The sequence below is a fragment of the Exophiala dermatitidis genome (genome assembly GCF_000230625.1).
Source record: "Exophiala dermatitidis NIH/UT8656 unplaced genomic scaffold supercont1.2, whole genome shotgun sequence".
Taxonomy (NCBI): domain Eukaryota; kingdom Fungi; phylum Ascomycota; class Eurotiomycetes; order Chaetothyriales; family Herpotrichiellaceae; genus Exophiala; species Exophiala dermatitidis.
In genome coordinates this window covers 351,690-374,787 of record NW_008751647.1, presented here as the reverse complement: position 1 = coordinate 374,787, position 23,098 = coordinate 351,690, and the positions used below count along the sequence as shown (strand labels likewise).

Genomic DNA, 23,098 nt, shown 5'->3' with positions numbered 1-23,098 from the left:
GCTGCATCACGATCGGTACTATCTACCTAGGTAGGTATTTTCTAAAGGATCTAGGTACAGTACTCTGGTGATACAAGGTTCCTGGTACTGTTAACACTTGTTCGTGTCAAGCTGAGACCGAATAAACACATGTGCATTGCTCCCATTTCTTCTCATAGCCCGCACTCTACTGCACTTGGCCCGCAATTGCATTTTATCGGAAAGCCGAACGAGGAACTCTACATGCTGTGCAGTGGCAAAGTATAATGTAATGCACAAGGCAGGGGAAGGCTTGATTTCTCCTCAGACGCAATGCGATTGATTCATCACTCCATCTCCAATCTCAGAGACCATTCTCGCTCCCTACACTCAACCTGGTCCTTGGGCAGCGTGGCCGGGCCGCATGCCGCGGTGCCTACGCCCGCGACATCGGCATCAAGCCGCCAGAGGATGCCGGTGCGTTGGGCCCCTGGCTCGAGCAGGTCACAGGGATGTTTTGCGGATTCGATTGTGGAGGCATCGTGGAGCAGAGTTGCGAATTGGAAGGTTGGTCTGTTACTCGGCACGCCGCTGTCGTTATTACCATTGCCATTGTTATCGCTGCCCCTGCCACTGCCATTCCCCTGACCGTTCACAACGCTGCCAGCATTGCCACTCCTATCGGGACTTTTGGCTTTGAGCTGTTTGGGGCGAGACGGAACAAATGTTGCGCAGATGGTTGGGAGTGGTTTGTCATCGCCCCCATCGATATAATCATCCGATGATGGCAAACTCGGAGACACGCGGCACCACCGCACGTCGCAGCGGTTGCCGTGCTCCTGCGGTACGTCGTAACGCGTCGCCATCTCCTCGGCCGTACACTCCCAGATTCCCAGTCGCTGAGAGGCGCGCTTGTCGTTGTAACTCTCCTCGGGGCCACGACCGAACCATGTCACATTTCTGTATCCGGGGGCCAGCTGCAGATTGTGGCCCACATGTGGCAGATTGGCCGGGTGTGCTCCCTGGGGAGTGAGGTGTGTGCGGATCTCTAGGGTCGCATAAAACGACCATGGTGTCGCCGGAGGCACGGCGCTAATGATGTAGGTGGTTTCGACGTCAAAGTACCATGCGAGACTTGGTGGTGCAAGAGCATGATGTGCCTTTAGGCGTACCTCCCCATTCACTAACCATGATTCAGAGTCACTGTTGGGCGAATCGGAGCCTGCAATGGCGTTGAGTCGGTCTAGCTGGAAGGACTTCAGTCGGCTGGTCATCATGTGCAGGCCATAGCGTTTCCACTCCGCCGTCTGCCACGCAAGGTCATTGTCGGTTGGAGCACGCCAGAAGTCCATCGCCAGGACAGGCGATGAAGAAGAACCTTTGCTCTTGCACAAAAGTGGACTGTCTAGGTGTGACCAGGTAGAAAGTTGTCCACGGATTCGGTCGAATGTGATTGTGACTGTTGGAGTGGAGATCTTGTATTCGAGTTTGGTGCACGAGACGTTCAGCTTGGAGTACGAGATTAGGGGTGCACGGATATTTGGTGCCACTGGTATGTTGCTCTCGCGAGTTTGCCTGAGTTGATCTTGACTCCATGCTGTGACATGCCCGAGTTCGGCCCACGCCCTGCGGTCCCTTTCGCGGAACCTCACCGTCAGCCACCGTTCATGTGGGCTTTCTGCGCAAAGAACATCTCTCGGCAGGGGAACTCTTGCTTGAGTGCCGGCTGGAATACTAGGCAGTTGCAGGAAACCACATGTCAGCGTCTCGTTTCTGTAGGAGTGTTAGCGGGGTGGGCTTTCACAGGCAGGAAAACATGTGACGAACTCTTTCCCGAAAGCCTCTACCCGATAGTCTGCCACAACATGCTCGAGTCCGAGGAAGTCATATCGGTTGGAAACAACCAGATCATGGCCGTCCACCCATGCCTTGATTGGCTCTATAGCCTTCTTCAATTCCACCAGACCCCGTGATGGCGTGTGATCACTATGGCACAGCCCGTCCATGACGAATGTTCCATCGTTGGGAACATCCCCAAAGTCTCCTCCATAGGCATAGTAATTTTTCCCATTGTTGTCCTCTTTCCAGAGCCCGTGGTTAGCCCATTCCCAGATGAACCCACCTTGAAGCCGTCGGTGAGAGCGAAACGCTTCTTGATACTCATCCAAAAGCCCCGGTCCATTACCCATGGCGTGCGCATATTCGCAAAGAATAATGGGTTTGGTGAAGTCATCACCTTCGGATTCTGCCTCTCTAACCAAGTCTCCAGGCGACGTGTACATGTGCGAGATCATGTCAGTGTATCTTGCTTGCCCATCCGGCTCATAGTGAATGAGACGCGTCGGGTCACGCTGTTTGGCCCATCTCGACATGGCGACATGGTTACGGCCGAGAAATGATTCGTTGCCCATGGACCAGATTATGACGCTGGGGTGGTTCTTGTCTCGCTCCACCAGCTGCTGCATACGGTCGAGGTACGCGGGCTGCCATGCATCATTATCTGAGGTAAACTCCGCCGGATCTCGGGGTGCTCCGGCAGCTGCGAAGCCATGACATTCCAGATCGGCTTCATCAATCACCCAGAGGCCTAATTCATCGCAGAGTCTGACGAGACTGGGATGAGAAGGGTAGTGCGAACACCGAACGGCATTGATGTTATGGCGTTTCATCATCAGAAGATCTCGGCGGATATACTCCTCATCGACCGCACGTCCCAAATTCGGATGATGATCGTGTCGGTTGGTACCTTGGAAAGTGATGGCTTTGCCATTGACGCAAATATTACCATTTTTGAGCTCAACCGACCGGAAGCCTATTCGCTGGACAATTCGATGATTGGGTGTGGGCCTTATGCGCCCAGGCAAAACGGTGATGTCTAGAGTATAAAGATATGGTGTTTCCGCTGTCCACTTTCTCGGGTTAGAGACTGGGATGACTCGTGTGAAGTTGGACGCCGGTGACTCGATCGAACTGTATTCTGCATGTAAGCTTATTCCTCTCCCATCTTTCAGGCTGATAAGGAGGAAACTATCCTGGCGAACGTCCAGGTCCAAGTCCACGATCAATTCAGCGTCTTTATATTCTTTGTCAAGTATAGTTTTGATGAAGACATCATTGATGCGTCTGTGGTAGGGAAACGCGATGAGATGGACATCGCGGAAAATGCCTGCCAGAATGAGCTAGGTCAACGAAATGTAACGATACTCCTACCAGACAGCCACCACTGATCTTGGTCCTCAATGTAACTTCCCGAGCACCATTGGAGCACTTGGACAATCAGGTAGTTTGGCCTATCGTCGAACACGATATCCGTAACGTCGAATTCGGCTGGATTCCTGCTCCCTTGAGAGTAACCCACTTGTGTCCCATTGAGCCAGACATAAAAGGCACTATCGACCCCGTCAAATCTCAACCTGATCTGGAGCTCATCATCCCAATCTGGAGGTCTCTTGAAAGAACGGGAGTATGTTCCTGTAGGGTTTTCTGTGGGCACAAGTGGCGGGCAGGCGGGAAAGGGATACACAATGTTGGTATACTGCGGTCTGCCATAACCTTGTAGTTGCCAGTGACCAGGCACAGTGACAAAACTCCAGCATTTTGGCGCTTTCTGAATTGTTTCTTCTATGGACTGAGTGCTGCAAGTTGCTCCGTCAGGGGCTTCCTCAGGCGTTGGGGAGTAATTAAAGGCCCACTGGCCATTTAAACAAATGGCCGTCTCGGGGATATGATACGCCCGAGGAGGAAGACGGTTCTTCTGGAATATTGTTGGATCACACCAGTCAGAATGTCGCTGTACGCAAGTCTGACGGTTTGTCTCGGTCGCTCTCTCCACGCAACGCGCTTCTCCCTCGACGTTGGTCAACTGCATTGTCACACCGCAAGGACGAGGCTGTAGCCATGCAGTTGGGCAGACAAACAATACTGTTCAATACTACGAGGGGAAGATCGTGCGGAGGGGGAAGCAAAGCGATAATTTGGCAGCAGCGCATCAAAACTGAGGAAAGGGCTCGCAGGTGTGAACTTCGACATGTTCGAGTTTCCAGCGTGTTTCAGGACACCAACGGAGTCCAACCTTATGCGGGGCCAAGACGAGGCTGGGTCGCTAGACCTTCCTCAATAGGCTTGATAGATGGTGTGTACCTGACAGTACAAATGCCCGTAATTGATGGTAATACAGGCCAAAGACCACGGGCAAGGTCTTTTCGATGCCATGCACCCTGACCGGTTGTGTTGGTGTAAAGGACCAGCAACTTGAGCTCGTCGTAGCAATGGAGTTGGACAGTGCTACATGGTCTGACCAATGGGAGATCAACCTCTGCGTGAATCTGACTTGGAAGGTTTGCCGGTGCCAAGTGCAAGGCTCCCGAGACGCGGCGATCGAAGGATGCGGCAGAAACTCCAGGTTAGCAAAGGCTCTCTGCTCCCGCCGCTGGACTGGACGACACTACAATACCCAACGGCAACATCACTTGGTCCTTTGGAGAGCTTTCACAGGGCCATGACACACACTCTAAACGCCTGTCAACCCTGAAATATGAGACAGAGCTCTCTGCCACTGGAAAACCTGCAAGCGTGGGCGCATTTCAACAACGTTCATCTTTTCAATGCTGCAATTGAGGCCCACGTCTTCACCGATGATGGCATTGACAAAGGTGGTGGAATCCGTGCAACGTCTCGCCATGAGGAGGGCGAACCACTGGTCGCTGTTCCCTTAGACCTTGTTCTGTCCAAGGAACGAGTGGCACAATGTGCAAAGTCTGACCAACGACTCAAAGAACTCATCGAAGCTGCTGCCTCTTTGTTTCAGGTAGGTCAGAGGCTGTCCTCTAATGCCTTACCTTTTTAACCAGGTAGGTAGATCCTGCGGCAGACTGACGGTTTCATCTCTTTGCCAGAATCCTCGCACTGCAGTTCTTCTTTTCCTTGTCTACCAGATGACCATCAACAGCCCCGACAATCATGACGCCGGGCTGAAGTTGAAGAACCCATTCGCCGACTATGTCCAATGTCTCCCCAAAGACGTTCCACTTCCAACATTCTACACCCCAGAGGAAAGGGAACTTCTCACTGGCACGACTCTTGCCGAAGCTTTAGACCAAAAGTTGGTCAGTCTTGAACGGGAGTTTGACCGCCTAAAAGAAGCTACGCAGACTATTCCTTGGTGTCAACGGGTGTGGTGGGACGAGCAAACTGGGCTTTTGGACTTCGATGACTGGAAACTTGCAGATGCCCTGTACCGGTCTCGAGCTATGGAGCTCCCGCGGGGGGCAGGCGTAGGCATGGTCCCTGTTGTTGACATGGCAAACCATGCTGCTGACGATCAATACAATGCACGATTCGAGGTCGACGATGATGCAGGGACCTTCTTGCTTGTCGTGCGGGACTCGAAGTTTATTAATGACGGTGACGAGATCACCATCATGTACGGGGCAGGTGGTGCCTGCGAAATGGCCTTCTCCTATGGCTTCATTGAGGAGCACGCGAGCAACGCCAGGGAGTTGTTCCTGAGTCTTTCCATCCCCGCCGACGACCCCTTGCGGTTGGCAAAGATCCGGTTTGCCCAGGAAGCGCCAGGTGTTCGCATTTACATTGATGAGTCAGGACATTTACGCTGGGATAGTTCGTTCGTCTGGTGGGCATGCGTCAACCAGGAAGATGGTCTAGACTTTAGAGTGGAGAAGACTGTGGACGGAGAAACGGAGCTCAAGGCGTCTTGGAAGGGGGACGATCTAAGCGCAGCCGCCCTCCATTCCACACTCCTGCAGGATGAGCTCCGAGATATATTCGTCCTGCGTGCCACGGTGATGATCCAACAACGTGTTGAAGATCAAGGGATGCAGCTCGCAGCAAGTGAAAGCACCTACGAAAGGACCCTTCCCACAGGGGAACATAATATTAGACACTCGGTCCATGAGACGATCGGGAGACTTCGGAGGCTGGAGCTCGACTTGTTGACCAGGGCCTATGAAACACTAGAGCAGGAGGTAAGTCTTAAGCTTCAACACCTCCATTCAGCCCTCCCACTACTAACGTCGCCTAGAAGGAAAACCTCCTCGAGTCTGCAGCTGTTCGCTCCTATCTCGAGCGCCAGGAGCATGGCCAGACGAACTCGACAGGAGAATACCCAGAAGATGACTTCTCGTAGAGTAGTAACGACCATGAATGGCGCATGTACTGTAGAAGATGTGTCGCTAAGGAATTGAAACTCCTACGCAAGTGGACTGGCTCGGAAGCTTGTCCTGCACGCTGCATCAGGTGGTGTGAGCGCGCCAAAACAAATACGAGCTGACGGGGTGGCCAGCTCACACAGCTTACAAGCTTTGAATGTATCCCTACAACTAGTTGTGCATCAATAGTGCAATCTGGCCGGATCCTCAGTTTTGATCGTTTTCCGATGCACACGACACAACTGGCAGAAAGAAGCTCTTCTACGGTGGACTCAAGCCTTCCGCCAGCCAGATGTGCTTCATCTGGAAACCCGCGAGGTTCCGTTCGCCCATGCTTGACATTTCCGTCGACTGCCATATGTCCATCAATCGTCGGAGCACAGGCCAGCTCCAAGGTACCAACTGTGAGGCTGGCTTCATTCAAGAGGCAACTTATGTATATCTCGATATTCAGCTCTTGTTGTCTGACAATATCCCACGTAGCCACGGCATGAGGAATGGCCTGGATAGCTTGGCCTGTAGTTAAGCGACACGAATCGACCTTCTAGGCCTGTGACTGTGCTATCCTCCGTTGGCGAGCTGTTGGCCCAACGAGAAGACGGGAGCTGATCTGGATGGAAGTCCTGAATGGACGGCCTCAGCTCGGATCGATGGAAGTAGGGACGAAGCGTCGAAGCCTTAGGGGTTCCTCACGGCTGACCATAGGCTGGAGGCTCCGGCAGGCCCATAACGCCAAAGCGTACGTCAAGACACTCGATTCGAATGCCCACGAGTTGTCTCTGCCGCACTCGATCGAGAGTCTGATTCGTCTGCCCTGCAGCTTTTGCGGGGGAATGGAACCCAGGCGGCAGCTGGAAGAAGAAAAATGAAGGGCAGAGAATGAAGATGCCCAGCGACGGCCGCTCTCAATTCGCTAGCAGCGGTGTCGAAGGAGCTTAAGGTTGGAAAGGAGCAGGGATGTGAGGCTGAAGGTGCGGTTCCCGGTGCGGTTCCAGATTGTTGAGGGCAGATTAGGAGTCGGTGCTAGCAGTAGGCGCAGTCGTAGTGGATGAGACGTAGACGAACAGGCACCGGCGCCCGGAGAAGAGGACCCTCCGGGCTGCGCCAGTTGGCTGTCTTGCGTCCCAAGGTTGTTAGTGCTGCCCAGAAAGAGCCTACGCAGTCCCCACCGCTGCAGCCTCAGGGCTTGCGCCAGTGCCAGTGCCAGTGCCAGTGCCGGTAGTGCCAGTTGTGGTGCCCGTGCCAGTGTCCTCCATCTCACGCCTCCAGCTTTCCCCCGATCGCTGTTTGTGCCGCCGACGTGCATCCCCAGGCTTTACAACCCGCAATCACCCATCTTCCTCCACCACCCACAAAATCCCTTCCCCAGAGAACACGGTCTCATCCCTTTGCACATCACACCCATCCTGCATATCTAGTGCCTGACTCCGAGCCAAACAAGCTCGCTTTGTGGTCACAACTATCGTCGAACGTTCGGGACGCCGCCCGCTAAACCCTCCGTCTCGCCCTAACCATTTGAACAATCCGGCCGTCGCCTCGACACGCAATTGTTGTCATAATCCGCCTCTCACCCCGCCGACTCGAGGTCCTGTGCTTCATCTCCTGCCATTCCAACTGCCCAGCGCAACTTTGGACAGATCCCCAGGTCCAGCAACTCCCACCTGTGATCATATCACTTGGCCATTGTGCATCTACCGGCACGCAGCGCTCGACCTGCTCGTTGTCCACTGTCTATGAGTTTGCTATAAGGAAATCGTCAATCCACCCAGTATACAGCCGCCACCATGCCTGGTATACTACCGATGAAGATGATTCGGGTGGGGAGCAGCGCACAGAGTAGGATTGCGCAAGCCTGTGACCGATGTCGCAGCAAGAAGATCAGGTGTGACGGTGTACGACCTTGCTGCACTCAATGTGCCAATGTCGGATTCGAGTGCAAAACAAGCGACAAGTTGAGCCGTCGGGCTTTCCCCAGAGGTTACACAGAATCTCTGGAAGACCGCGTGCGCGGACTCGAGGCGGAAGTGCGCGAACTGAAAGATCTCCTGGACGAGAAGGATGAGAAGATTGACATGCTGTCTCGCATTCACAGCTTCTCTCCACCATCACGGAAGGGGTCAGAGTCCTTGTCGCCCTCCAATGCGGCCCAAGTCAAGGCCGAAGTGGCCTCCATCAGAGAAGAAGTATTGCATGTGGAAATACCTGCCCCTGTCCAACCTCGAGCGACCTCGACTGGCTCCTCCACGACCCTTTCCCTCATAGAGGCTTTCGATCAAAAGGTGCAAGAAACTGGGCGACAGTCTCCTGGATTTTCGACCTCCGAACTCCAAAATGCCCTTCAACCAACCCGGCAGACCGTGAATCCAGGTCCCAAAATCCCTCCTAGAATCCTTACCGACCAATACATCAACATCTTCTTCCAAGAATGGCAACCTCTGCTTCCGATTCTCCACCGACCTACCTTCCTTCGCGTATACGAGCAGTACCTAGCCAGCCCAGAGGCAGGAAATTGGCAAAACAACAAACAAGCCCTGGCCCAGCTTTTCCTGATCTTCGAGATTTCGGCGCTGTCCGATATCACCACCCCTAAGAAGAACACCCCATCTTATGAGACTCAATGGCGCAAGGCTCTTTACTCAACTTCGTCTAATGCCTCACTTTCTACCTTGCAATGTCATGTTCTCGCTCAAATCTGCTACATGTTGCGAGCGGACTATACGCATCTTGCCCGTCACCGAGGCATTGCAGTGACCATGTGTCACGAGTTGGGTCTCCATCAAGTGCACAAATATCACAGTCTGTCGCCATTGGAGTCCGAGACACGGAAGAAAGTCTTTTGGTGTCAATATGTCCTAGACAAGTAAGAGTCCTCCCTTGATATACCTCTCACTGAGCCTGCAACTGACTCTCTTTCTAGGTTTACCTCTGCTACGACCGGCACACCGATGCTGCTCCGTGACGACGATATCACCACCGAGTTCCCTGCTGATGTAGACGACGAGAATCTGACCGCTCAGGGGTTCACTCCCACTCTTCCAGGGGAACTCACCAAGATCTCCAGCGCATTGGCATTCTTCCGCCTGACCAAGATCCTTTCGAAAGCGCTGGATCATCTTTACCCGGCAAAAGCAAGCTACCAGCTCTCCTTGAACAAGTTACATGCGCTCTCGGACGAGCTTGATCAGTGGTCCGAAGAACTACCTGAACATCTACGTTTGCGCTTTTGTAACGACAAGCCGGCCACCCATATGATTAGCTGCCGATCACCGCTATTAGTAAGTCTCTATCCTTGGTTGGCTCTGGAACCTGTCTGACAATTTCAGTCTCTGGCGTACTTTTACACAAGAAGCCTGATCCACCGACCGCTACTCTGCCATGGTTCGGGTAGTGCGGCCTCTGCCGCCGGTATCGTTTTGGCCGCCGCAGGCAAGCATATTCTGCAGATTGTGGACCTACTGTTGGAACGCCGCATGAACTACACCTTTCCTCTGAACAAGGCCGATCTGCTGTTGAGCTCTGGCGTTTCCATTCTGTGGCAGACTCTAGATTTGGACGACGACAGCAAGCTTGTCAAGGACAACCAGAAGTCATTGACCCTTTCGGTCGGTATGCTCATGAATGAGCACAGCGTGGCAGCTGCCGAATTCCAGAAGATGGCCGCCTCTCTTGTCGCGCTCGAAGGCCGACCTGACGCATCGCCAAAGAGTCAGAGTCTGGATAACGGTCCACAACGACCAAGTACAGCTATGCCAGCTCCTGCGGAGACTAAGTCCAAGTCAACTCGAAAGCAGCTACAAGCCATAGCGTCAAGATGGTCGAGCTTCAGCACGAAATCGAAATCGGTCGAAGCCCCTCGCCCTGCCATTGGCATCCAGAACGGACCGCCGTCTTTGAGCCCAGCGCATCGTGCCGCCAGCACTGTGAGTCTGTCTTCCACCCGATCTGCGCCAGTGATGCCTCTGAATGCGGCGTCGCCGAGTCAGCCCACCACGTGCAGGGCGATCGACACGACGGCCATCAACCTGGATTACCTGCCACTGGGGGATGAGTTCATGACGTCTCAGACGAGAACATCGTCGAGCACAATGCTTCCGCCGAAGAAACAGCCAACCCCGACCCCGACCATTGTAGACGCAAGCTGGGATCAACTTCTGACCAACTTGGACGACAACCCGGCCCTTTATGGTGATATGACTGCCACCGGATACCCATTGTATCAGCCAAATAGCAATGAGTGGACACCTGATGCATGGCACCTGTCCGGGATCGACCTTGCCACCAAAGCGCCAGTCCCGCAGAGTCTGCTTAGCTTTTCAGAAGAATCTCTGACGAGCGGAGATGACTTCCTGTTCAGCGCTCCAAGCAGTCACAATGGGTCCACCTCGATTGGGGATGGTCTCGACCCCGCTGAAACATATCGGGGCATCACCATCCCTGTGGACGACGAATTTGACTTCCATGAAGTGGAGGCATAAACAACTACAATATGTTCATTTTGTTACACTTTCAAGACCTTCGTGCTGTTGTTAGACTGACAACAGCTGTTCATGCCGCGAGATAGGGAGGCGATGATTTCGCCTACAGGGGTTACAGCAGTGATTGTGTCAATGTGAAGATTGAGAATGCTATACCCAGGATGTTGGTTACCTCGGCTATCGAGCCCAAAAGTGGTGTTTGGTTTCTTTGTTGGATTTGACTGTCGCAAGACGATGATACCATGAATGAATCAGATGGAGGAGCGTTTGATCACAGGGTGTATACTGTCCGGTAGGACGGTAATGGAGTTTGTACATCAACAATCGAACAAGACAAAGCGTGCTTGCGGAGATATTGTGTCATTTGCGATCAAAAGGCTTTTGAGTTTTGTCTCTTATTTCATATTTGCTAGTTCGAACGAGACATAAAGTTATGCTCACTGCATTTCTACCAGTAGGCGACTATAGGACTGTACGCATATACTATAGAAATGATTGACCTGGAGTTGTGAGATGCGTACTGGTGCTGGGTAGGTACACAATGCCCACAGTGTGGTTGGTGGAGCCACAAGGCTGGACGGTTTGGGGGAGAACACCAGCGCCAGTGCGGAGGAGATGTGAACAGCCAATAGCATCACATGATTTGCGGAGGAGCTTTCTTAGTACAACGGCACTAAACCTAGTACGGTATCTTGTAGGCTTTTGACTTTTGAGCCCATGGCGTCATAATTTCGACATCACATCATCATCATCGTCACTGGCATACAACTCGAGTGACCACTGCAGTGCAAGAGAGCCGGGGTTCACGACGGAATTCCTCTTGAGCAATGCAGAACCCAAGACTGACCTGACCAACTGGCATCAAGGGGATCATTAGCCGAAGTGCTTTCACTTACCGAGTCGAGTATCATAGTATTGAAACTATTATCATTACAAAAGGGCGAAGCCGAGCTATCGAAAGACTTGGACCTTTACCTTCAACCACAGCAGCCACTACTACCTATATTCACTGCTGATACCGCAGTCTACCGCCACTGCTTTCTAATATCGAAAGCCATTGACTTGAAAGCGAACCACATCGTGTCACGATCGACCGCCCCGCAAATACTACCACCAGTCCCTACTAGACAGACACAGCCCTTTTTCGACGGCGAGTTCAAAGCAAGACAAACAAATCAAATTCCAAACTCGACAAACACGACAATGTCTCGTCTCATCACACCTGTCTCTCGCCGCTCCCTCGCCGTCCTCACTGGCTCCTCCTTCTCCTCGCCTTCTTCATCTTCTTTTTTGCTCCGCCGTCCTCTCTCGACCACCGCTCCAACATTCGCCAAGGACACACACAGCACGCCTGGCTGGGAAGGACGAGGCACCGAAGGCCACGCCGTGAACCGGTCACAGCATGACCCTGTATCGAAGGGTGCCCAACAGGGCATCAAGGATAAGCAGCAGGGAGGCGAGGACAGCCAGGCCATCAGCCAAAAGGGTGGGAGTGCCAACAAGAAAGCCGAACAGGAACATCCGGAGGCGCCGCAGCCTGTGATTGGCATGAATGAGGAGAGAGGAGAGGTAAGTCTGGTGTGGTCTGTTCGTGTCTGATTTTGCTTGCCATGCCGTCCCGTCCCCATCTTGCACTAATGGCCATCTATCTGACTGACCAATTAACCTTCTGCAGAAGCCTCAGTAAATCGACACGCACGGCACCTCGAATCAGGGCCAAAAGATGATCTCCGAAACGCAAAGCTGGACGGAGCAGACCGCGTGGGCATCCACAAAAGGCGTTCGAGTTGCAAAGCATTGAACTGAAAAGGTCTGACGGACCTGTCTGTATATATAACATGGCTTTGTTTGGAAGTTTTATGCATTATTGTTATTCTGTGCCGTCTTCCGATCGTCCTAAAATCGACGCAGAGTCCTGATAGCTTGCCAATCATCAATCCGTGTCTAGGTATAAATTAAATCATGGTTGCATTGCACATAAAGAGGTACAATCGTCACCGTCCTACATGGAATGATAAGATGTCATTCTTTCCGGGACTGACGACCTGGTCTTCTGCAACCCTCCGTCCACCATCACCCTCGATGAAAGCAATGGGGGCATCGCCCATGATTTTCCTCGCCACGTCCGCGACCGTGCTGCCCTTCTTGACCAGGACGCAGTCTCTAAAGACAGCCGTCGAGCCTGACGCGCCAGAGCCGTAGGTATGGATGTTCTTGACGGGGAAGACGGGCACCAGACCCAACAACTCGGCGGCCCGAGTCAAGACCTGCACCACCCCGGTACTACCGAAGCGGTAGAGGACCATGTCCTTGAGGTTTTCGATGCGTTGCTTTAACTTGTCGTCCATCTCTTTCAACCCGCCTCCGTCCGGGTCTCCTTGTTCAATCAAGTCTTCCCGGGTGTCGAGGTACTCTGAACCTTCTTTATATTTGATGTAGCCCTGTTTGGCCAGCTTACGCAGAAACACCTCAGAGATGGCACTGCACAGCACGATCCTGTCTGCGGGTTGCTGTTTTGCGATTTTGGCGATGTTGCGGTCGGCGTCCGGGTGGTCGATCTTGTTGAGGGCCAGCACGGTGGGGAACTTCTCGTCGGTGAAGGCGTTGACGACCTTGAGAATGGTCTCATTGCTCCACTCCTCCAGGGGTTCCTTGAGCTGCAGTTTGTCGAGCACCCGCGCCACGAGCGCGCTGGTACTCCCGTAGCCGGAAAACTGGGCTTGCAGCGTGTCCACGGCCGATGCCTTGACCGCGACGTGCCGTCTCTTGATACTGCCCCATTTCTCCATCAGGTTGCCCTGAATCCATCTCACTATCTCCCCGCGCAGCCACTCGATGTCCACGCTGGGATCGTACCCTCGCGTCGCCTTGCCCTCGGCATCCGTCGTCCCGCTCACGTCGACCACGTGGATCAGAGCATCCGCGTGTCGCAGGTCGTCCAGAAATTTGTTCCCCAGTCCTTTGCCCTCGTGCGCGCCGGGGACTAGTCCGGCAACGTCCAGAAGTTCAATCGGGACAGATCGCTTGCCGTTGACGCATGATCCGTAGTTCGGTCGACATCGGTCCTGCAGCCCATGTCGCACACAGGCGCAATCAATCTGGAGGTATCCGACGGCTCGTTGGGGGTCTATCGTGGTAAATCTGGTGGATTGCTCGACCTATTAGTCTCTCCGCGCTCTCCGCTGCAAGCGAACGACGGTGGGATATATATTGTGTGTATATGCGGACGGGACTGGGAGTCGAGATTCAAAACCTACGGGAAATTGCCTGCGCGATCTCATATCAGCCTATGTCCACCACTGCCAGTGCACCTTTTGCTTTGCCATGAAAAGGCGCAGAGAGAAAGATGCAGAATAATTTCATGGCTGGGACGGAGCGTAAGACTGACCGACTTTCGAACTAGCATCTGTCAAGCTGCGGAGGAGAAGTGAGTATAAAGGAACCACAGGTTATCAAACACAGTAGATAGGGCCGTGGTGGGCGTCGTCGCACCTGTTTAATGTGGTGGATTTGCCCGAGGACGGCTTCCCTACCAGGCCGATGAGGGGATCTCGAGGCATGGCTTCTTGACACCGACACTGGAAACCGAGACAAAGAAACGTAAATTAGGGAAATGGAACTGAGATGGTGGTTTGGACTGGCCCCGAGGGCCCTCTACTACATGCGACAAAATACAAGTAGTATAAATCAGGACGATCGGAGAAAAGTTGAAAGCGGATGACGGACGGAGTTGCACTTCAACTTCGGCCGCACCGCACTACTACAACTACACTTTCAAATGACGCGCCCGCAGTTTGTTCCGCCGCACTCGCCGCAAAGAGTTCAAGTTGGGTGTCGCACTGGAACTCCTGGACACTAGTACCAGGTACTTTTACTATCCCTTATTTAATGCATCTTTCAATGATGGCTCCAACATCTCCTTGACGAGCTCTCGAAGTCTTCCGTGCGTTCTTCTAAATGCTGGGAGTTCGATGTGTTCCGGCAAGGGCACCTAGGTACCTAAATTCCGGAGACCAAGAGGTTATTCAGGCACAGTCTCGAAATCACGCTTGAGTATCATCAGCCGAAGTTTCGATATGGGTGTGTTTTACCAGATCTTCTACAGGATTGCGTTCCTGGCTACGGCCCTCATCCATCTGTGGTGGAATCATATCATTCAGGCCGTCATCGCTGTAGCTCTCGCCTGCTTGTCGAGCCCTGGACAACCGTTTGCGACTACGATCCTGAAACTCCACTCTTTGGTCTTGATATGTTTTGTGCTGGGATTCTGCTTCAAATCGGTCTCGGCTCGTTCAAGTTAGCAGGTGGTATGTGATTACCTTCCCATTACGATGGTAAGTCTCTTTCGTATCCACGATGGGTGAGAAGTAGCGGCTCATAAGAATAGGCCAGCTCCTTATCAGAGAGGCTTTTCCTGAGAGACAAAGCCATCGCCGAAAGTTGCATGGCTTCAAATCCAGCATCTGATATATTCACATAACATGTTGAATCTGCGGTCAAACCAGGCCTGGATTCGGCCATGGCTCACTCCCTCCATATACTCCAAATTGGCCACTACAGTTGCAACTTCTTGTTGCACATCAACCTCCCGACCCTGACGCCACGTCGACCGTGTATAGCAGATCCAACGGGAGGGATTGCCCACTCAAGTAACTGGAAAAGAATGTCTCCCATCCACCTAGGTGCCATCAAAGCCCTGTTTTCGTTGGTGTCGTAGATTCAGGTACGGCGACACTCTGATTGGTTTGCAGCTTTGATTATCTAAGCCGGCTCTGATATCCATGCGCTAAACCGGTTCAGTAGAAAATGATGCATGTTTTCGTCTGCTCCATGATGACGTAGAAAATGTTCGCTTTCAGTTCGGAGTTTGCCATGCCACTGTGCAATACGGCGTCGCTTGCAGAAGGTTCGAGCATCACCGCTGAATTAACAGTCAGTGGCGGTGGGCAGTGGATAGCAAGACTCGCAGACTGATTGGGCGCCAGGCTACACTGTAACATGGAGACATCCACGATCAGACTACATTGTACAATTGGTACACGACCTGGCAATGACGTCGTCACCGCACTCTGTGCTTGTAGCTCACTTCAAATACCACAGCGTAGGGCGATACAGCACTTCCAATTGTACTTTTTCATTCAGCCATAGAACCAATATCCGACTTTGAAACCAAGAATACCATCAACTCAACAGAAACACCGCAACATCCTACTCTTTAATCCCGACACATCTATCACACAAAAACAAGCCAAAATGTCCGAGCAGACTTTCCACACGACTAGCGAAGACCTCCGCAAGCAAGAGGCCAGAGAATCCAAGTTCCACGACGGCAAGACGCCCAAGGACTCTGATACCTCTGCGATGAAGGTACGTTCCAGTCCAACTTCAACTCACTCTATATCCCCGGGGTTCGTTCAACTCAACTAATATACTCTACAGCAACTTCTCTCCGAACAAGGAGACAAGGCGGAAGAGATCGACCGAGTAAAGGCCAACCTGCCTCTACCGGAGCAACCTGTTGGCGGAGCCAGCGCAGACCTGCAATCAGCAGACCAGAGAACCGTCAACGTCGGCAGCGGTGGTGTCAATGTCAAGTTGGGCACAGGCTCCGCCTCTGGCCTGAGAGATCCGGCAACGGCAGAGAGCAGTGCTAGAGTGGACGGCGAGGAGCTGAAGAAGCCTACGGCACCATGAAGCAGTCGACTAGCTACCCACCAACCTGGCGTAATGTTTGAAAAGGAATGGTTGTGATGCACAATACAATACCCTATCGGCTGCCTGCCTGTGGCGGGCCTTTTTGAGCATGAAAAAGACTCGAAATGCATTTTTGCATATCTATGATATGGGATGAAATACTGGGATCGAGAGATACGGTTTTTACTCATGCAGTTATGAAAATGCACTATTATGAAAGGGTGACTTGGTTTGGTTTCATTCGATTCGATTCGTGCCATTGCCATTCTTGTTCTTCATCGTTGGCTTCATGTCTGCTTTCGAGCTTGCTTCTTTCCTCGGCGTGATTCTTCCTGAAGATCCTCTGCCATAGATTGTAGAGGTGAACTGCCCGATGGTGGAGATCCGCCCCAGACGCCGCTCTCCTCTGTCCGCCACGCTACCGCAGTACAACTGTACGACCAGCGCAAAGCTTAGTGGTCACGGTGTACAGCACACACTGTAGCAGCACTTGAGCGGAAACCGACCAGGAGTCCCCGTCCGCGCAGAATGTAAAGCATGTTTCGTGGTAGGACTTTCTCAGCCTCGTTCTGCTCTGCCCTTCATTCCAATCAACCCGTCCCCGGAGTCTTGGGGATCAACCCTCGCAGGCTTAGATCGTAGACCACATCCTCCACCTTCTTAACACTATATTTGACGCCATCGGCGCGCCGTCTCAGAATATCATTCTTCAGGTTCAAGAGTTGGAATCCGGCGTGGACGTCCTTGATAAACTTTGAAATCTGCAGCGGTCGCGCATAGTCGCCCAGCGTGACTGCGTTAGGAGCCAGGCGCGCAAGCTCTTCGATGGTCGAAATCAGGGCGAGGAGGTAGTCTTCGACCGTGATGTGGAAGGTATCTTCGGATTTGAGGTTGACGGGCACTATTCAATATGGAGAAAAACACCATGTTAGCCAGGATATCGCATATTTTTTCTTTCGAGATTCAGGACTATGTAGTTGTCGCCAGCCTAAGTGATTGCGATTATCTGCAGAGGTCCTAGACGGAAGACTCACCATCAAGTCTCTGGCCGATTTGCTCCAAAGTCAAAAGATTGCCACTCTTCAGCCAGTCGCAGAGTTGCAGGCTGCTGATGACAGTCTGGATATCGCGCTGCCAGATCGAATTCCACTTGTAGAAGGGGTATTTGGACGCCGACTCTGCTAGCGCTTTCACGGTTTTCGTCTGTTCTGAGAGAGCATCGTAGCACGGATTAAGGACATTCGCTTCAAGTTCTTCTGTAGGTGTGTTGTGGATTCTTGAGAGGATGGACTGGGTCAGCCGGCCTTGCTTCGAGAGCGCGTCTACATGCGTCTTAAGCTCGTCGCGGATCGCTTGCTCTTCGTCGATTTTTGTTTGGAGTGATGAAAATATGGCCGGGTCAACATGGGTAGAGGACGCGGCTGTGGACGTGTTTGTGGGAGCGGGCGTGGTCATGGCCGTGTCGTCGGACATTTTGGCGGTCTATCTTGGCTGTTGGAAGAGAAATGCGAGGTGCAGGTAGGCGATAACAAAGCGTAGTCTAGTAGGGCGGCATACGATTCAAATTCGACGACGTCTTCTGGAGCAAGAACAGGCAGATTTTGGGATGGGATTTTACATCAGTCAAATTCTAAGTAGAGTACCGTACCACAGTGCTACACCACTTCCTACACTCACCTAAAAAGAGTACGATATCAAATCCTCTACTGTATACATAATGACTTCAAGTTGACCGTAGTCTAAACCGTAATATAGTTCGAGATATCCGCTGGACTGTAGAGCATAAGGATGATCTTGTCGCCGCTTGCTTGGATCTTCGCCAGCAAGACTTCAGGCCCAGTATCAACACTGACCACCACAAGTCAACTCTGAAATTTTCAACACTCTCGCTCCCAAATCTCTGATACCACATATTTCTCGCTCATCTCAGGCTAGAGTCCGCAGTCTCTTAAGTTTCAGTTAATTCTCTTCTCCAAGCTCTGCTCAAGGCAAATGAATGATGAAAAGGGTGGTTCGCGTCACAAGGCGGTAGTGTAAGGCCTCGGACACGGTGCCAGAAACCCATTGCGCAAGCACAGAGGGGTTTGACCGGCGAACTCCAAAAATGAGAATAATCAATGTATTCATCCCGTAGGATGATTTCAGAGATTAAACTGAAAAGAACAGATACTACACTTGATCTAAGCCAAAAGGCAACTGTTTTCTTGTTAGCACCATGTTTCCAAATGTTGGGGGGGCGTTTGATGACTCACAGAGTACTGAAGAAAAAAGAGAAAAGGAAAGGAGCAGGATCGAAGGCGAGCGAGATACTTGTACCCTGCGGCGTGCCAAGAGAGAATTATTCAAAGAAGTTAGCCTGAGAGCGGTAAAGAATCTGGCTTTCTTATTGGCCATATCGCTAAATGCGGTAAGTCACGAGCTCTCAATTCTGCCGGCTGCAAAAAGTCTCCAATCTCCGGCAGTACGCCGTAGGTCCTAGAAGTGCGCTAGTGAGAACAGCCTCATGGGAGGCATATCCGACCACTGTCATGTCTCGCTACGCCCTCGATCCTGCTCCTTTCCTTTTCTCTTTTTTCTTCAGTACTCTGTGAGTCATCAAACGCCCCCCCAACATTTGGAAACATGGTGCTAACAAGAAAACAGTTGCCTTTTGGCTTAGACCGCGCCGGCTTCGCCGGCCCCTCTCTGCCTTCGGCCCCTTGCGAGGGAACACAAGCTATGCCGGATCAGTTTATGATGCGGTAGGCGCCATCCGTTCCAATTCCAGGGCTCGAATCATTCCGACTGTTTCGATAACTGTCTAATGCTTGCCTTGCTCTGAAGCCATTCGTTAGCAATACATGTCGAATGGAACGAATCTTTGATTGGGAGATGGGCGTTGCTGCAAAAGTGATCGAGCAATATGGCTTGCCGCCCTTCCAACATATCTTCACGTACTGTCCGCTAATCCTGTCTGGCAAGCCAGCAGAAACGGTTGTTCTGTCGAATTTATCCTTGAGTCTCATAACGGAGCTTGCGAGAACATTTTTAATGTTACTTACTCCCTGATACCGCGGAAGGGAAGTACATTTGTTACCTCGTCACGATGCAGGTCTGTGAATGTCTCTCGAACTGCGTATTCTGAAACCCATCATGCAGTCCTTCCTTGGATTTCCATAGATCATGGCTGTCACGTCAGAATTCTGAAGCATGATTGTCACTGAAGGCACCTAGGACGAGTCATCTCTCTTCACGCACACCGCACAAATCTCCTGACAAGTATGACACATTGCGTGAAGAGAGATGACTCGCACTAGGTGGGAGGGAATGCAGCAGGGCTGTCAAGTAGGCCGAAAGTGAAAATGGGGGTTCACTGAGCTACAGTATGTAAAGGGGGTTTCCAACACGGTGAGCAGTTACAGAGACCTGTGAAGCACAGTAGGTATTTTCTATGAATGATTTCGACCCCCTTCTCACCTTTAACTGTCTCATCACTTTCATTTTTAACCGTGTCACCTTCAACCCTCTTCCCACCTTCACCCCTTGCCTCCTGTTTCTGCCTATATATATCGGCCAGATCCCCCAGTCCTTTCTCGACTCTCGCCAGAAAGCAATCTGCCCAAGGCCACCAAGGGCAAGGTACTGCAAAGCATGGTGGATGGCTTCATGTTTCCTTACCTTGTGCAACGCCCCCGAGGAAATCGTGGGTGCCACAGCATTCTCTGATAATCGGAACGACACGAAAATATGGGAACGTCGCCATCCCAGTCCAATTGCCGGCCATCCAACCTTCTCACTTGAGTGCCGTGATGGATCGACCGGGCCGACTGAGACGTGCAGTTGAAGCATTCCTGCTTAGCTTACAAGAGAATACGCCGACAAACTCCATTTCCTCCTCCACAATTGCGCCTCCTCTTCTCACACGCCTCATATCTCTCACACTTACCTACTCCCTCTTCTCAACCACAACGGTAACAACAGCAACAGCAACAACAACGACCACCTTGCTCTCGTCCTCTGGAATCTTGTCCAGGACCCACTCGGCAATATGGGTAAGCTGCAACGCATGGTCAATGCTATCATTCATGGCGTGAAACCAGCAGTACCGAATCTGCTCAATTCGGCCAATTTTACAATTGCAGAGCAATGCTTCGTATCACTCTTCGCAACATATTGCAACACTGCCGCCAACCACCCCCGCATTTGCGCTCGTGGACGCAGGGAAATATTCGAAGAGTGTGTCCAGTTACACGTTGAGATGCAGGGAAAGTACCCACCGGTATGGCTACGGGTGTCCAACTATGTGGAACCCGAGGATTTCTTTACCATCTTGCCTCGGTGGGTGCCTCCCCACGATCATTCGTTAACGGTGCCATGGTATTTCGGCATGCTGTTGGAAACTTCCCCATTTTCACAAACAGGCCCAGGAGTCTTCAGGTGATGTTTCCAAGACGACAACACATTTTTTTTGGGACAAGGAAGCATCTTCGCAGTTGATCAAATCGCCAATGTGTCCTCCCAGGAACCTGGCTGGCCAGGCGGACGGACAAGGCCTTTGTATGGAGCCAGTGACGGTTGCAACTGGAGTAAACCCATAACAGAAGCGGATAAATGGGAACGAAGCCATCTGGGTCAAGCAAGAATTCCCTGAGGCAAATCTTCATATTTACCGCAGAATGCCTGTGCAGGTCTGGGACACGGGTTATGGCAAGCACCTATATATATATATATTTACGGTAGAGCTGGACTCTACTAAGACTCTGCAGCAGTCGGGGTAACTTCTACCCAGGTATTCCAATCATGGCGACATCCCTCTGGGGAAATGGGTATGGCCGGTGATCGAGGTGACTGCCAATTGCTCACCGCATCCATTCAGCTGGACCAGATTGCCAACTCATGGTCCGTGGCACGATTGGGACCACGCGAGGTCGTGGGCTTTGAAGCTGGAATGGCAGAAAGAAGCCAAATCCTGGACTGACTGCGACATCACCGCATCACCAGCCCATGTCTTTGAAGCTCGCACGCCCGAGTTGCAACTGCCTGGAGCTTTCAACACATATGCACATGGCGTTGCCATGTTCCTGTTCCTACAGCAGATCCAACTTGAACGTGTGGGGGCCCGATTGGATGTACGACTACACCGTCGCCACATTGAAAAGGGGAAAATGGATCGGTTCAGACAGACCGTGGACATTGTCAACGTCGTGCCACCAAATCAAGTGAAGAGAGCGTCTCTTATCAAGGACGAAGGGCAGCTACGACAGGACATGCACTGTCTTGGCCTCAATGTGTGGGGCCCATTTGGCCAGCTCGACAGAGTGTATCGAACTAATAGATGAGAAATGTGATTTGAATTGCAGTACGAAGGACTGTCAAGAGAGTTGCGCACGCGCGCAGGATAGATAGGTACCTTAAGGTAGGTAGCCTGAGGTACTATCCTGAGGTATGCCCCTCAGGCTGCGCGGCACGTGCCAAGACCTCGTCATGTCGCGTGGACCGGGACGTGCCTAGTGCTGGCTGAGATCCGTGACACTTCAGCAACTTGAATGTGTCTGCCTGCCAACAAGACGTTTATTATGGCGTAAGTTTACTAGTTACATCTCCCACGCAGAGCTCAGACTAACATAAGGCAGAACTGGATCGATACATTCTCGGCGGCGGATAGGATGCCTCAGTGTGTGCGAGTCCCCGCTCCACCATCACGGGTCCATGACACTTGTGTGTCCATCTCGGACGTGTATGCACATTTTCAAGAGCGGTTGAAGATTGCCCTCTGGATGATCCACTAGTGTTGGCTTTCTGCCCACGGCCAATGCGTGCTGAAGAACTGGAGGAGATCCCGATCCTCAAATCGAGCTCAAGTTGCTCTAGGTTTTCTTGCCAGGCTGCTCGAGGATGGAGGACAGAGTCCGAGAGAAGGAAGGTAAAGATGCCAATTGTGCGGTATGTGAGGCGTTTGGATGTGTTATTCGTTGCGCGCTAACGATTCCAGCTTTGCTTCATTTCTCACATATTCGCGGCCAACGCCCGAAGGGCCGCAGGTCATGTCTATCTTGCCCAACGAAATGGACAGACGGCGATGAGCCGGCCTCCTCGATTTCCTGCTTCTGCCGTGCCGCAGAAGGAAATCGGAACGCGCTGGCGATTGCAGCTTTGCTTCATTTCTCTCGTATTCGAGGCCCACGCCCGATGGGCGACAGTTCATGTCCGTCCTGCCGGCAGACGTCGACGAGACAGTCACCAGCCGGCCACCCCGAATCCCTCCCCCGCCCGTGCCCCTACCGACATCAGCTCCCCCATCTCCTAAAGTCCTCCCTCTTCCCGATGGAGCGGTTGTGGCGGCAGTTGGCGATATGGGTATGGCTCTAATGTTATTGATGATCCAAGGCAAGAACTAACCACGTTTGCAGAACCGGCTCCTCCCTCTCTTCCCAGCCTGCCCCCCTGTCCGAAGAGGAAGAAGCGGAAGAGAAACGAAGAGGAGGAGGAAGAAGAAGAGTCTTTTTGGGGGCAAGAGCCCTCAGAGCAGCCTGCTGAAAAGCAGACAGAGATGAAACCCTCTATAAAAACTAGCAAGAAGTTGGTCTCTCCGGCCAAGGAGGCTCAGTCCTCTAAAACTAGCACGGCATTGCTGCCCGTGGTGAATGAGGTGAAACCCTCACTAAAAACTACAATCCGGCCGGAGATTGTGGCGCAATCGGGGGTAAAGGCCAAACTGGAGCGTATTTACGAGGCGAAACTCTCTTTACAAACTAGCACGGCGTTGCTGCCCGTGGTGAATGAGGTGGAACCCTCACTAAAAACTACAATCCGGCCGGAGATTGT

General features: G+C 52.2%; 10 protein-coding genes across 11 annotated transcripts in view; 7 read left to right on the top strand and 3 right to left on the bottom strand.

Annotated features, from left to right (window-relative positions):
• Positions 1–305: 305 nt before the first annotated feature.
• On the bottom strand, positions 306–3,826 carry HMPREF1120_01648 (beta-galactosidase; the record flags this gene model as incomplete). Its single annotated transcript, XM_009155669.1, has 3 exons — positions 306–1,731; positions 1,786–3,124; positions 3,169–3,826. The coding sequence occupies 3 exons, from the start codon at positions 3,824–3,826 to the stop codon at positions 306–308; spliced, it is 3,423 nt and encodes a 1,140-aa protein (XP_009153917.1).
• A 330-nt stretch (positions 3,827–4,156) lies between these two features.
• On the top strand, positions 4,157–6,722 carry HMPREF1120_01647. 2 transcript variants are annotated; one of them, XM_009155667.1, is made up of 3 exons: positions 4,157–4,765; positions 4,854–5,942; positions 5,999–6,722. In XM_009155667.1, exons 1-3 carry the CDS (start codon positions 4,493–4,495, stop codon positions 6,101–6,103), a joined length of 1,467 nt encoding a protein of 488 aa, XP_009153915.1. In that variant the 5' UTR covers positions 4,157–4,492; the 3' UTR covers positions 6,104–6,722. The 2 variants fall into 2 exon arrangements, with proteins under 2 accessions (XP_009153915.1, XP_009153916.1); XM_009155668.1 differs by having other exon boundaries at positions 4,817–5,942.
• A 694-nt stretch (positions 6,723–7,416) lies between these two features.
• Positions 7,417–11,113, top strand: HMPREF1120_01646 (transcriptional regulatory protein CAT8). The gene is made up of 3 exons (XM_009155666.1): positions 7,417–8,985; positions 9,043–9,400; positions 9,449–11,113. The coding sequence occupies exons 1-3, from the start codon at positions 7,910–7,912 to the stop codon at positions 10,598–10,600; spliced, it is 2,586 nt and encodes an 861-aa protein (XP_009153914.1). The 5' UTR covers positions 7,417–7,909; the 3' UTR covers positions 10,601–11,113.
• A 239-nt stretch (positions 11,114–11,352) lies between these two features.
• Positions 11,353–12,584, top strand: HMPREF1120_01645 (uncharacterized protein). The gene is made up of 2 exons (XM_009155665.1): positions 11,353–12,169; positions 12,276–12,584. The coding sequence occupies exons 1-2, from the start codon at positions 11,804–11,806 to the stop codon at positions 12,285–12,287; spliced, it is 378 nt and encodes a 125-aa protein (XP_009153913.1). The 5' UTR covers positions 11,353–11,803; the 3' UTR covers positions 12,288–12,584.
• A 10-nt stretch (positions 12,585–12,594) lies between these two features.
• HMPREF1120_01644 (uncharacterized protein) lies at positions 12,595–14,160 on the bottom strand (the record flags this gene model as incomplete). The annotated part of the gene is made up of 3 exons (XM_009155664.1): positions 12,595–13,741; positions 13,985–14,014; positions 14,093–14,160. The coding sequence occupies 3 exons, from the start codon at positions 14,158–14,160 to the stop codon at positions 12,595–12,597; spliced, it is 1,245 nt and encodes a 414-aa protein (XP_009153912.1).
• Positions 14,161–14,355: 195 nt separating this feature from the next.
• On the top strand, positions 14,356–16,840 carry HMPREF1120_01643 (uncharacterized protein). The gene is made up of 3 exons (XM_009155663.1): positions 14,356–14,934; positions 14,988–15,967; positions 16,040–16,840. Exons 2-3 carry the CDS (start codon positions 15,854–15,856, stop codon positions 16,292–16,294), a joined length of 369 nt encoding a protein of 122 aa, XP_009153911.1. The 5' UTR covers positions 14,356–14,934; positions 14,988–15,853; the 3' UTR covers positions 16,295–16,840.
• A 44-nt stretch (positions 16,841–16,884) lies between these two features.
• HMPREF1120_01642 (uncharacterized protein) lies at positions 16,885–17,767 on the bottom strand (the record flags this gene model as incomplete). Its single annotated transcript, XM_009155662.1, has 2 exons — positions 16,885–17,195; positions 17,329–17,767. 2 exons carry the CDS (start codon positions 17,765–17,767, stop codon positions 16,885–16,887), a joined length of 750 nt encoding a protein of 249 aa, XP_009153910.1.
• Positions 17,768–19,728: 1,961 nt separating this feature from the next.
• Positions 19,729–20,367, top strand: HMPREF1120_01641 (uncharacterized protein; the record flags this gene model as incomplete). The annotated part of the gene is made up of 1 exon (XM_009155661.1): positions 19,729–20,367. The coding sequence occupies one exon, from the start codon at positions 19,729–19,731 to the stop codon at positions 20,365–20,367; it is 639 nt and encodes a 212-aa protein (XP_009153909.1).
• A 706-nt stretch (positions 20,368–21,073) lies between these two features.
• On the top strand, positions 21,074–21,612 carry HMPREF1120_01640 (uncharacterized protein; the record flags this gene model as incomplete). The annotated part of the gene is made up of 2 exons (XM_009155660.1): positions 21,074–21,099; positions 21,150–21,612. 2 exons carry the CDS (start codon positions 21,074–21,076, stop codon positions 21,610–21,612), a joined length of 489 nt encoding a protein of 162 aa, XP_009153908.1.
• Positions 21,613–21,866: 254 nt separating this feature from the next.
• HMPREF1120_01639 (uncharacterized protein) overlaps positions 21,867–23,098 on the top strand; it is a 1,810-nt gene continuing 578 nt past the window's right edge. The window contains exons 1-3 of the mRNA XM_009155659.1: positions 21,867–22,216; positions 22,266–22,630; positions 22,684–22,922. Of these exons, the coding sequence (XP_009153907.1) occupies positions 22,477–22,630; positions 22,684–22,922 (393 nt within the window). The 5' untranslated portion in view covers positions 21,867–22,216; positions 22,266–22,476. The remainder of the gene's footprint in view (positions 22,217–22,265; positions 22,631–22,683; positions 22,923–23,098) is intronic.

Coding starts and splice junctions, on each gene's coding strand:
- HMPREF1120_01647 (XM_009155667.1), top strand. CDS start 4,493: ATGAGACAGAGCTCTCTGCCACTGGAAAACCTGCAAGCGTGGGCGCAT. Junction 4,766..4,853: donor CTGCTGCCTCTTTGTTTCAG/GTAGGTCAGAGG, acceptor TCTCTTTGCCAG/AATCCTCGCACTGCAGTTCT. Junction 5,943..5,998: donor ATGAAACACTAGAGCAGGAG/GTAAGTCTTAAG, acceptor AACGTCGCCTAG/AAGGAAAACCTCCTCGAGTC.
- HMPREF1120_01646 (XM_009155666.1), top strand. CDS start 7,910: ATGCCTGGTATACTACCGATGAAGATGATTCGGGTGGGGAGCAGCGCA. Junction 8,986..9,042: donor TGTCAATATGTCCTAGACAA/GTAAGAGTCCTC, acceptor CTCTCTTTCTAG/GTTTACCTCTGCTACGACCG. Junction 9,401..9,448: donor GCTGCCGATCACCGCTATTA/GTAAGTCTCTAT, acceptor TGACAATTTCAG/TCTCTGGCGTACTTTTACAC.
- HMPREF1120_01645 (XM_009155665.1), top strand. CDS start 11,804: ATGTCTCGTCTCATCACACCTGTCTCTCGCCGCTCCCTCGCCGTCCTC.
- HMPREF1120_01643 (XM_009155663.1), top strand. CDS start 15,854: ATGTCCGAGCAGACTTTCCACACGACTAGCGAAGACCTCCGCAAGCAA. Junction 15,968..16,039: donor CTGATACCTCTGCGATGAAG/GTACGTTCCAGT, acceptor TATACTCTACAG/CAACTTCTCTCCGAACAAGG.